The sequence below is a fragment of the Aspergillus chevalieri genome, chromosome 4 (genome assembly GCF_016861735.1).
Source record: "Aspergillus chevalieri M1 DNA, chromosome 4, nearly complete sequence".
NCBI classification, from domain to species: domain Eukaryota; kingdom Fungi; phylum Ascomycota; class Eurotiomycetes; order Eurotiales; family Aspergillaceae; genus Aspergillus; species Aspergillus chevalieri.
In genome coordinates this window covers 3,543,348-3,555,796 of record NC_057365.1, presented here as the reverse complement: position 1 = coordinate 3,555,796, position 12,449 = coordinate 3,543,348, and the positions used below count along the sequence as shown (strand labels likewise).

At 48.6% G+C, this 12,449-nt stretch overlaps 4 protein-coding genes across 4 annotated transcripts; 2 read left to right on the top strand and 2 right to left on the bottom strand.

Moving 5' to 3' along the window:
• Window positions 1–30: 30 nt before the first annotated feature.
• Window positions 31–1,698, top strand: ACHE_41265A (uncharacterized protein; the record flags this gene model as incomplete). The annotated part of the gene is made up of 1 exon (XM_043279556.1): window positions 31–1,698. The coding sequence occupies one exon, from the start codon at window positions 31–33 to the stop codon at window positions 1,696–1,698; it is 1,668 nt and encodes a 555-aa protein (XP_043137223.1).
• Window positions 1,699–1,817: 119 nt separating this feature from the next.
• SWD2 (WD-repeat containing protein SWD2) lies at window positions 1,818–3,026 on the bottom strand (the record flags this gene model as incomplete). The annotated part of the gene is made up of 3 exons (XM_043279555.1): window positions 1,818–2,596; window positions 2,657–2,879; window positions 2,943–3,026. 3 exons carry the CDS (start codon window positions 3,024–3,026, stop codon window positions 1,818–1,820), a joined length of 1,086 nt encoding a protein of 361 aa, XP_043137222.1.
• A 3,413-nt stretch (window positions 3,027–6,439) lies between these two features.
• Window positions 6,440–6,841, bottom strand: ACHE_41263S (uncharacterized protein; the record flags this gene model as incomplete). The annotated part of the gene is made up of 1 exon (XM_043279554.1): window positions 6,440–6,841. One exon carries the CDS (start codon window positions 6,839–6,841, stop codon window positions 6,440–6,442), a length of 402 nt encoding a protein of 133 aa, XP_043137221.1.
• A 400-nt stretch (window positions 6,842–7,241) lies between these two features.
• On the top strand, window positions 7,242–8,489 carry OAC1 (putative mitochondrial oxaloacetate transporter (Oac); the record flags this gene model as incomplete). Its single annotated transcript, XM_043279552.1, has 6 exons — window positions 7,242–7,258; window positions 7,327–7,401; window positions 7,466–7,595; window positions 7,671–8,142; window positions 8,198–8,343; window positions 8,397–8,489. 6 exons carry the CDS (start codon window positions 7,242–7,244, stop codon window positions 8,487–8,489), a joined length of 933 nt encoding a protein of 310 aa, XP_043137220.1.
• Window positions 8,490–12,449: the final 3,960 nt, after the last annotated feature.

Genomic DNA, 12,449 nt, shown 5'->3' with positions numbered 1-12,449 from the left:
ACACATATCTACTTCAATATATTGCTAACAATGCCTGACCCCCGTTCGCAAGGGGACAGCCCTCCCCAAACCTCCCAGAATCCCACCAAAGAAGACAACAAACCACCCCACAAGCCCGAAACCAGCCGCGGCCTCGCAACCGTCCTCCTAACAAAATGCAATCTTATCCTCACTGAAATCGACACCTTCCAATTTCTCCTCTCGCAAAAACTCCGTAACCCCCAACTCATCGAAATCCGCTCCCTCCGCTCAAGCATCGTCTCCGAACTCCGGACTCTCGAGAAACTAAGCGATAGGATCGAAGCTGCATTTGCTGCTGCTGAACAGAAGGGGGATGGGGGAGAGGAGATTGAGGCGCGGTATATACATGCGCTGAGGTCGTCGAATTTGCCGTTTTATGAGGCTGTTTGGGGCATTGCGAAAGAATCTTGCAGTGGGTTGGCGGCGTTTGGGAAGAGGTTTTATTGGGGGGAGGGTGCGGTGGAGGATGTGGATGTGGATGCAAGTACTGGGAAAAAGAAGGGGAAAGGAAAGAAGGATGGGGAGGATGGGAAGAAGCTGCCGAACAAGGACAAGCGGAAGAGTGTGTTGGTTGATATCGTCGCTGATGATGGGGAGGAATGGGTGAAGGTGTCTACTATCTCAGAGAGTCGGCTGCTATTCGAAATGGCTGAGAAGGGATGGGAGAAGGAGTCGGAGCCCGGGTCTGACAACGAGGATGAAGAGAAAGGCAGGACTGTCCTACGGAACTACGAAGATGAAAACGAAGATGATGAGGACGATGAAGTCGGACTGATCAAGCTGGCTATCGACATGCGGAGAGCCGCCAATGCTACGCGGGTGAGATATAGGCGCCCTCAGATACGCTTTGTGCTGCCACGAATTGAGGAACAGAAGAGTTCTGATATTGATGATCTGATTGATACAATCCGGGGCTATGGTATCACAGTTGAATGCGGGGGAAGATATACGGAGGTGTCTGATTCGCAAACAGCGGAAAATCAGCTGAGCCATCTCCTCCCTAGCCATTTCGTCCGGTTCACCCCTTCGCTAAATGTGGACTGCACGTTGCTTCTTGCTATGGTATCGGACTTGTCGCATTGCAAATCCGTACAGCCTTCCCCCGAACACCATACTGCCATCAATAGGCAGATCGAGATTGAAAGGGAACATCCTCTACTGCCTGTAGAGATTTGGCCGGCAACAGTTGACCGGGAAATGCTATGCACAGACGAGGCAGGGAAACGGATGCAAGAAATTGTCGATACCATCGGTACCGATAGCGAAAAGAAGCGGACAGATGTTTTGTTAGGTGTTCCACCTTTCGATGGTTTGGATTCAGACACTCTTGTCCAGAAATTCCAGGAACTATCGGACTATGAGGTCCCGACACACTGGAGACTTCCGATAAAGACCGTCGAAGCAAGACCCGTGATCGACTCGGGACGAAAACAAGCGAAGCTCCCTCCCATAGTTGAAAGTGTGGCCGAGATGCTATCCGATATCAACTATAGTGTGTTTCTGTATGGATGGGTCACCGGATTAGTGACCATATCCAGCAATCGTACTGTGGTCAGGCAGATAGAGACCACGGTGGAAAATCATAGAAACGGCGATGAAGACTTGGTAGGGCCAACAGTCTGGGTTTGCGACACACCCAGAAGTTTGATTGGAAAAGAGAGGGACCGGAGGGAATAGAGTACTTGCTCGATAGACCCATGAATTCAGTGAAATGTACTGAGAGGAATTTTCAACACTCATTCTCGTCGGCTCCGGAGGTTGCTGAGATGTCAAGTACCAAAGTTGGCAGGTTCTGTTTATTTCTCCGGTTGTTTAGAGCCGTCCTCTGGAAGCCAGAAGACCGTCTCTTTATCAGCAGTCGCAAGCATGTTAAACCTCGGATTGTACTCGATCAAGGCAGTCCGACCACGGCTGGGTAGTCTGTGAGTGGGCTGCAAGAGGAGACTCGAATCAGGAGGCTGCTGCAAATCCCACACAAGCACGTCCGATTGGTCTCCTGGGCCTCCAATGACATACCGCCCGTCAGGTGAGAAGCAGACATCTCCCTGGCCAAGAGGTTTTCCGGTTGTAGAAATGGGGGCCGCCCTGCCAGGAGAGCCATTCTTCCCTACCAAGAAAGTGCGCACGTTCCCGTCAAAGGCATCTAAAATGAAATGACCATGATAGTCTGTTCCTACAAGCAATGATTTTCCATCATTAGAGAATTCCAGACGAGTCCAAGCCCTGCCCCTGGTGGACGGGGTATATCTTTCTTCGTACGGCGCGAGATCAAAGGTAGAAAACGGGGATTTGTCGTAGTTACGGAAGTCGTAGAGGAGGACAGACGAGGTCGACTGAGACGCAATCGCGAGGACCGAGGCTGACGGATCGAAGGTGGCCAAGTACGGCGTTGCGAGATTCAGTTTTCCCTGAACATGCCGCGAATTAAGATCCCAAAGTGCGACGGTGTCATCTTTTGAGCATGAGACGAAAGCATCGCTTCCAGGCGACAGCGCTAGAGATGTTACTTTGTCAGTGTGGCCGGAGAAATATCGCACGTAGCCTTCGTTATGAAGATCGAGCAATCTCAATGAGTCTGCATTCCCTTGTCAGCCGAAGCTTTCAAAACAAACGCACCAACGGGCATTCAACCTACCATCGACCTTCGTACTCGCGTGCAGAACCTGGCGCGAATGATGCGTGAATCGTGCCAGATGAACACCGTACTTCTTACTAGGAACGGACTTCGTGGACTTCCCCTCTTTGACGTCAAACACTTGAATTGTCTCATCCTCTCCAGCAGCAACGAGGAAGTCACCCTGGTCATCGAAATCCAGCGACGTCACATGGGGGTGATCTTGCTTCGGAGGGCGAAATGCCTAGAGTAAAGCACTATTAGACCAGGATCTGGTAGTTGTTTATAAGTCATGAACTGGACTAACCTTCGTAGGACGGTAGGTTCGTATAACATCAGACACCTTCTGAGTCTGCTGCACAGGTTGCTGAGCTTGCTGGCCCTCCGCCATCTTTATCGCTATAGCTATCCGAGCTAGAAACCAGTCCACGATGAGACGTAGAATGGACTTAAACCAAGAATCGTAGGAGAAAGCAACCCCCCAGTTTACCCCTTGATCAGGCTCTGCCGTAACTTGGTCTCCGCAAATCAATTGCAGTCGCAGTGGTTTGATATCATTTGCTTGCTTTGGAGATTTTGGCGCGTTTGTCAACGCGCGGATAATTGCTGTTCCGATTCGTCGGCGACCGGTGCGCCGATTCCCCGACGGTCGTTTGGTATATTTTCCTGTTTGGGAAGAGGAGCACCACATAAAGCGAATGGCTTCAAGCCAGCTGGGTAAAATAAATGTTGATTTACATAATATCACAGAAAATTAATCTTCTTTCAACTACTAGGTCTCATCACAAAATGCACTTCTCACACCCCGAGAGTCGTGGATTGCTGAAGTATGTTCAGCTCATGCGCACCTGGTACGGTAAACCCAGTCGAGCTCGGTTCGGCATTCTTGGGCCAGCGTCAACGAAACTGGCTACTCAGTGCTCTCCAGAGGAGCAGAATAAGAGCCTGATATCTCGGATCCACGAACTGTAGGGAGAAGAAAATTCTTGGTGCGCTGACCGTTGGTCAGTTTCATATGTGGTATCCAACATTGATACACAGTTCTTCTCAAATTAAATTGGAAATTGCCCCCATACGAAACGTGCATAATAGATCATTAACCAAATAAACGTACACGCAATGATGAATGTTATACTTGCAAGTGCTATGCCAATCACGCCAATAGTATATCGCCCCAGCGAGCAGACTACAGTGGGCGAGATCAGGGTATAATTCCGCTTTATACAAAACATAGGATATATAATAATATCCATAACCTGTGCATGCGGCATAGACGCCGTATTCAGTAACTGCCGGGCGTCACAAACCCACGGCTCAGCGGCAAAGTCCCGAACGTGGTGATCGGCCTTGAAAGCAACGGCAGTCTGAGGGTAGTCGGCGAGCTGAAGGTGCGCTGGATAGGCAAACACGTTCTGGAGGACGCCATGCCCAATGGAGGTCGGCTGAGGCGTGTACTCGGTAAGACAACCAAGCACAACACTTAGTGCAGATGTACTAAGTCGAACTTTAGGACAAATCGCAGGGTACATGAAGGCCGCAATCTAAAGTACAGGTTTATCTCCACATAAGATCAAACTCTCTTCTTGAAACAAGAGAAAGCCCAGCCAGGCAACTGGGTGCTATACCATAGCCATGTTATAAAGCACACTAACAGATCGGAGTTGGAGTTGCTGGGAGCGTCAAATCCGGCTAGCAACAAACATGTTGCTAACTACTCTGTGTCAGGATTTCGTATGGAAGATTCTAAATGCGGATTAACACAAACTCGCAATGCACAGCAACGAACATTACGGAAAAAGAAGCGCGAAGTGATCAGTGGCCCACCGACGGAATGTGAGGATCAGGGTAGTGGTTTTCCGCGCGAGACTAGAGTGATTGCCCTTTTAAAAGACCGACAGGGCAATACAACCTGACAAATTCTCCCGTTCTATCCAGTATATAAACGCACTATGTGACAAATGAGCGCTGCTTGAAACAAGTACATTGCTTGGGAAGTACATGCTATGGACCATGAGAAAGCAAAATGATTAATGAAACTTCCCATGTAGCCATAGCACGCGCAAAAATGCTGATATTGTATGAGATACTACTGGAAGAATCCGATGAGATAATCATATCCTCCAGGAAGATGTATCCGAGGCGTCTCTAATCTCTTTGTGCGGCTGGAACCCTGGCGGTCCCCTTGCTAAGCCCCATTGGATCCACAGAACATCACGCCAGGTATCTCCTTTGGAGAAAGCGCTCATTTTGAAACCTACAATGTATCTGTCGTGGTAAGATATTGATCCGTTAAAGTCAATCAGGAACCGGCAAAAGAGAGCATACATTTTCTGTAACTGTTTGTTCCAGAGTAGACTTCCTTTGACGGATTCGAAATTGCGGACCCCAGCTTCGATGCAGTTTCTATATCCGAGACAGTACGTATCAGCAACAACGCAACCATCAAGGAGAATAGGGAGCAGTACTTCCACGCAGCCTTGAGCGCCTGACGGATCTCATCCCGCTCAGTTGCTCCTAAGCTCCAAAAAGAGTTCGTCAGACGAACACCTGGCAGCTCGTTCATCAACAGATACAGAATGAACCTTCTCGGGACTAATCCGGTGTTATCCTGCTGATCTGTAGTTGAGAAGGGCTGGGGTAGAGTGGCAGCCATTGCGCGTTAAGGTCTTCAGGGCCGTAAACTCATTATCCATGAAATATGTTTGCTCACTGGAGGCTTGCTGTCGCCTGATTCCAGGTTGTTCGAATTCTGAGCCTGCAAATGGAATCCTGGATACAGATCAGTATTTGAATGGCAATACAAAAAAAGAAAAGAGAAGAGCTGACTGCACGTATATCTTCATTATTGCCGTATTGGAACTGTCATTGCTATTCCGCACTGGAAGAGCCCATGCAACGGAAGGGCATTTGGACCCCTCATACTCATATTCATCTTCTTGGGTGTACCTCTCCCTCAACTTTTTGATAAGAGTCCATGTGGAGGGGTTGGCACCAGCGAAGGTGACTTCGGATCCCGTAAAGTGAGAACCAAAATGTTCTGTTGCTGGCCATTGCACAGGCAGTGAAATTTGAACGATGACGGTGTGAGTGACAGACAGACGGCCTAAGGCAGCATACGACAGTGTTTTAACTTTAGACCAGGAACAAAGGATAATTTGACGTCGCCGCCTACGGCATGTAAAAGCGATAGCCTATACCATTTCATTCAACTACCAATAGATATCCAGTAATGCTGTCCTATATACGCATTTTTCAAGGATGCCAATGAAGAGTTTCGGCAGCCGTTGTCTCCTCCGACGGTCAGTTGCATCAAACAGGACCATACACTTCTCACTGGTATTAAGATACTGCTCCCGAAATGCTGACCAGAGAGAAGAATGACTATCTGGCCGAGGGTAGTATGGATCATTGCGCCAGGATGCTTTGACGGCCTGTCTCATACCTGCCACGTCCGTTGAAATCTTCCGACAAAGATTATTATCGAGCCTCCAGATAGTATGCTCAGCCAGTACGTTTGAAACTGTATTTGGTGACTGAGGCTTGCTTGGAGGCGCCAGGACAAACTTAACATCATCTCCGTCGATTTCCCCGACCCAGTGCAGCATAGCCAGGTCTTCTGCCATCATCCTGGCATATTGTTGCATATCACCAAAGGGTATGCCAAGTTCCAGCGTTTGATCTGTACGTAAAGGAAATATTCTAAAGGAGAGCTCCCCAGACATTGGAGACATTTGAGTTTCCAGTGTTCATCTTCGTCGTTGCGTTCCTAGTCTGCCTAGATATGGTCTCACCAGGCAATCCTTATTAGCATCGCTCAACACACCCTTGGTATACCACGGTTGGGCAGTATTTGTCAATGAGAAGCCTCCTAGTAGCTTCAAGAAATGGCGGGATGCGCTGGAAGTAAGTGGTATCGCAAGGTGCGAATCCTGCTGGGAAGCTGGATAGGTTCTGGTCCCACCATCCTCTGGCTGTAGCCCGGATGAAGCGATAGCACCGGGAGATCTGGAATTGAGGATTCTGCATACTTGACAGAGCACGAAAGCCGGCGAGAGCCCGCTGGTGCATGTAGGAGTCATTGGGCAAGGATCTCTCAGGCCCTGCGTTTTGTCTTTTGTAGGCCTCACCGCGTTCAGGATGAGCCCATATAGTGCCGCAGAAGCCGGAGCCAATACAGCAAAATCTGGCCTTTTGTTTGTCAATCATATTTGACTCCATAATAGCAAGATGCTCTATGATTAGTAGTATTGTGTAGTCGTAGAGTAAAAAGTAGCGGAAGCGATAACGGAGGGCGTTAGATATGTGGTCGCTGCCTAAGCTATTTCGTTGATGACTGTTCCAGGCAAATATACTTATACCCAGCATCAATGGCATGCTGACTAGACTGTTCGCTTGGCCTGAAGTTGTATAATCGAGTTGTATACAGTAGTAGAGAGTTTTACAATCGACCCAGCAGCATTGGCCGCGGCTGAACTGCGCTCCCCACTCTTTTCCTATTTAGGACATATATTCTCCGATCCACCTCCGATTCCCGATTCAACTCTCCGCAACTCCCCCTCAGTCGCCTCCAACAAAAAGAGAATTTTTCATTCTTCCAGTCAAGATCATGTCGACGACCACAGGGTAGGTTACATCCCCAAAACAAGACCGAAAACCAGATCAAATGCTGACAAGTCGATCTCACGCGACAGGGCCTTCATTGCTGGCGGCATTGCAGCATGCGGAGCGGTCACTGTCACCCATAGTTTCGAAACCGTGAAGATTCGGTGCGTACCTGTTCCCGATTTCGGTTTTTCGCCACACAGAGGCTTATTGGAAATGCGAACGCAGGCTGCAATTGCAAGGAGAGTTACAATCTAAAGCCGATCAAGCCAAAAAATACCGGGGTGTGCTCCACGGCATTAAGGTTATTCTGCAAAATGAGGGTCCTCGGGGACTGTTTCGGGGAATTGGCACTGCGGTATGTGACACGGCGACATGCAAAATGGCAGACGTCGAAGGGATATGCCATGGCTGACACGGAGGAACATCACAGTACATCTACCAAGTCCTGCTCAACGGCTGCCGGTTAGGGTTCTACGAACCCCTGCGCACTGGCGCCACGAAGGCCATTTATAAAGATCCCAACGTTCAATCTCTCGGAATCAACGTCTTCGCTGGTGCTGCGTCAGGCATCATCGGTGCCGCTTTCGGTTCTCCTTTCTTCCTCGTCAAAACTCGCCTCCAATCCTACTCTCCTTTCCTTCCTGTCGGCACACAGCACCAATATCGTCACGCATTCGATGGATTGAGCCAAATATATAGATCGGAAGGTGTGGGTGGTTTGTACCGTGGCGTTGGTGCTGCTATGGTGCGGACTGGTTTCGGAAGCTCCGTTCAGCTGCCCACTTACTTCTTCGCTAAGCGGCGTCTGATGAGACACCTGGGTATGGAAGAAGGCCCTGGCCTGCACCTGGCCAGTAGCACAGCGTCTGGATTTGTTGTCGCATGTGTTATGCACCCTCCTGGTATGCGAATTGAAGACCCTCGCTGAGCATCGTGCAGTGCAGCTAACCCATGAAGATACAATTATGTCGAGAATGTACAACCAGACGGGCGACCTCTACAAGGGCGTGTTCGACTGTCTGTCTAAGACGGTCAAGGCCGAAGGTATTTTCGCCATTTACAAGGGCTTCTTTGCTCACTTGGCCCGTATCTTGCCTCACACCGTAAGTGACTCTGTTCTGGGCCCTGGAGTGACTCATGGCTAATACTTCTTCAGATCTTGACCCTAAGTTTGGCCGAACAAACCAACAGACTGATGCGCCGGGTTGAGGACCGGTTCCTTTCCGACGATCTCAAATCTCGACTGTAAAGATACCTATATTTCAGCGCAATAGCGACATATAATATATACCGTCTCGGTCGTACCGAGCAATGCATTTGTTCCCAAGCAGCGCCCATTTGGTCGATGCCACATTTATATATGAATAGAAGGGGGGCGTTTGGTTTTTGATTGTCAGGTTGCATGCAACTTCCCAGGTTCCATGCTGGGTAAATATTCCTTAATCTTTCATTGAAACAAAAGATTTTTTGTGAGGCTCCTTCTGCGTCGCCTTCCATAAGTCCTCCATGGAAAGCTCATCTGTGTGCCAGCGCCGCGCGACGTAAAAGTTATGGATAAGCTGCTGAAGGCGGACACACAGGTGGCCTTGGTATCCATTGGAGCCTTGACTATCAGGGTGGTCAGGGTTGTAGTCTGGTTCGATAGCCCAAATGCACGCGTTTTCTGCCCGGCGGGAATTCAAGACTGATGATGCGGCATCGTGATCCAGACATAGGAATACGTTTCGTTGAATCCCTTCTGTAATTATACCGGGGATGGCTGTGACCCTCCCTTCCTGGAGATTCAGCCATGGAAACGGTGTCTGCTTGTTGGGTGGCTTAGAGCGCGGACGATTAAAATGAAAAAAGTGTACAATGATGGAGTCAGTTTGTCAAAGTCCTTCATTCTTTCTTCGTCGCGGAATTCTGCGAACACCTGTCCATTCAGGATCAGCCCACAGGCCGTTTTCGCGTCAGTACCAGATTTCCCTGGCGCCAGCAACTGCTGGGCTTTGATGATATCCAGATCAATCTTCTCCATCGAAACAGAATCCCAGGCAACCAAGGAGGACCAGAGCGTCCAATATGCTCAGGCTAGGTAATGATTTCCTACAGAGTGTTGAGAAATGGGATCGACAGGGCAGGAAACAAGCCTTAGATTTTAGAACTCACTTCGACACATCCCGTGGCGATCAACCGGTGAAGCCTGCTGATTTTCATCCCATGTGGCTAAAGCCCGGGAACTGGCAGTAACTGATTGAATGCTCGCCGGAGACGACGGTTTATTTTGTTGTCCAACTGATCCAAGCGGTCCTGATTGCTGGGTGGCAGCCGGACAAACCACTGCTCTTGGAAAGCTTCATTGTCCTCACCCTCATACTGTCGGATCTTGTAATATATTTCTCCGTCGGTCGGCCTCTTCTGATTGGCATATTCCTCTACCAGGGGTTCCTCAGTTTTTCACCAATATCTACACTGATGGTCAGTCCTATAGATACTGAAGAGACGAATCCTACAAGACATACTGTTCAAGTAGAGGTCTACCGTCCACCAATGGTCAGCTGTAGGAAGCACCTCGGCTCCCGCCTGCACACAGTGACAGCCATGGAGGGCCCATAGTTGCCCTGCTGTGAACCCCAGGTGAGGAAATCAGTGATGATCATTAACTACGTAGTTAGTTAGCAAGCAGCGATTGCTGCTGACTAATCCGCTGTTGAGCGCGAGCATCACTGCAGGCTGGTAACTAACTAAACAATTGCTTGACAGGCGCAGAATAGTGGTGTGAGACACATAGTAAAATGCTAAAGTGGTGACTTGCTGCTGGGCGTCATGAGTGGAAATGCAGCCGTAAACGGCCTCAGAGGTGGTCATTTTCGGCGTCACTTTCACAGGTCCTCACATTCTATGTGTAATTCACTGGCAAGCCGCCATCAGCAATGCAGACCGTGACTGTGCCCTGGGTTTTGAGAAGAGACTTTATATCTTCACTTTACCTTTCAATTCTATCTTCGAGCAAGTCATCGGTTAGTTGTACCTTCTTTCAGGGCATCGGTGTACTGCTCTACTCCTCACGTATCTTCAGAAACCATTACAGACCTTGAAGACCAAATCAAACCTGGTTGAATGCTCTTGGCCATTGTGATTAAAGCATATCCCAAGAAACTACGGCAATCTCCCCAAAAGTGTCTTGGATATATCACGGGTACAGGCATACATACAATCCAAGAACCTTCCGGGATTTAACAAGCCAGTCGCCCTGGCGAACCTAGCCAAACATTATTTGCATGGAACATCTGCTCCACGCTTAGCACATCGTGCTCCATGGCAGCTCACAGCTGGTTTTATGGATAGTCGCAAGCATCCTAAGAATGGATGGTAAGCCAGATCGAACTTGTCGCAGGCGACCAATGTCTTTGATAGTATGTACAAGCGATCAGAATGTATCTGCTCTGTTTACTAACTGATTTATTGGAAAGCACTAATAAGAATAATCAAGAAAGTGTGCGTGTGTTCATCCAGCCTAATGTCCTGCTAAAAAGCAATGAGACACCGGCAGCCGCTGCTACTGTCGGAAAGAATACACGGCTATAACTAAGCGAAAAAAAAAAAGAAATATATATATACCACCTGGTAGCACTATCCTTCTGGAACGAGGACGATCTACAGGTTCGAAAGCAGTGACACCCGCCTAGCTGCGCACACCTCCACCATACTTGTTACATAATTAGCAATGGCTTTGGTCTTTTTTTCTACCAAAGGGGCCTCAAGATGCCGACATACTGATTGGAACGTCGAATTTGTTGGGCTCACTTATTAGCGGCCCTAAACAGGATTGATTATGTCTATGGAAATCATTCTTCGTAACTCCGAGTCTTGTTCGAAGAACTGACCAAATGATCGCTACAAGAACCTCAAAAAAATACAGAGACCAGGGCACTTGTCATACCATTTGGTTGGAATTTAGAAAGGAAAAGTTACAGGTCAGCGACTCCTTGGAGGCCGTGATCTCGATCTCGACTCTGGGGGCTTTCTGGTTCTGACAACACGCCAATAGCATTTCCGATAAAACTCAACACTCGGCTGATCGAACTCCCAAGCATTCGGCTTTATGTGGATGAGCATAGCAAACACCGGCCCGTTGGCGAGAGCTCTTGGAGGGTACCTCGAGTAATGTCATGGCACAACGAAGAAGCATGTATTATTGGGTGTAGCATTGAGGAACCACATGGTACGCTCTTTTGTGGGAATGACCTACGCTTGATAATCATGCAAAAAACCACCACCGACTTACACATAACTGACAACTGTCTCCCAATCGGACCCTCGCCCAAGACGCAGGCCAGACACCATCGCAAGAAGTGAGCCCCTGCAAAACACATTGGGGGTGTTTTTTGCAGGATTGTTAACCTCACCGTGGCTGTGGTGCTTGGTGGTATTGCCAATTCTTCCTTGCGCCAATGAAGTACGACGAGAAGGGGTGTAAGGCTATCATGGAATTCAGATCCGACTGATGCAGGGACGTCATTGCCCATGCCTATCCATTTGGAAACACCAATTACGGCGTTAGAAAGATGGCTTCAACTCGGCTTTCAAACGAGAACGAAGATCGAAACGCTTGAGAGAAGTCAGATCATGCATTTAAACAGATAAGCAGGAGGGAATTTTCACTGGGAAGATCACGAACGACACATGAAAAGTAGCTAAGAAGCTATCGGTCAGGCCAGGCTGCCAAAGTCAATTATCTCAGGTCCCCACCGATGAACAAACGCCAGTGGACATATTGCAAGGTGATCTATATTTGTCACGTCCGAAGCTGAAAAATCACGGTAGAGGTGGCCGGCCAAAACTCCCTTTGACTTGGACTACACAACAGTCCATGATGAAGGCTATTGAATAGATATGGCAATGAACTGAAAAATCTTGACCTTAATCCACATAATTATAGGAACATGTTCGTCATGTCTACCTTGCCTCCGTTTCCTCGGGAAGGTCCCCTGTCCTGTAAAAGGCATTTGGTTAAAGCCCATACTATACGAGGATAGTGAAGGGACTTCGGACTTCCGATAACTGCACGGACATCTCCCAAAAAGTATAGCGGAAGGGCGATATTCGATGTCACATTTAACGGAAGCACTACAATAACGGAGTGTCATAGGGACGATCACTTTGAGATGTTAGGAAACTCAATCGAAACTGGAACATGATGGTTCGATAGGGAATGACTTTTCTC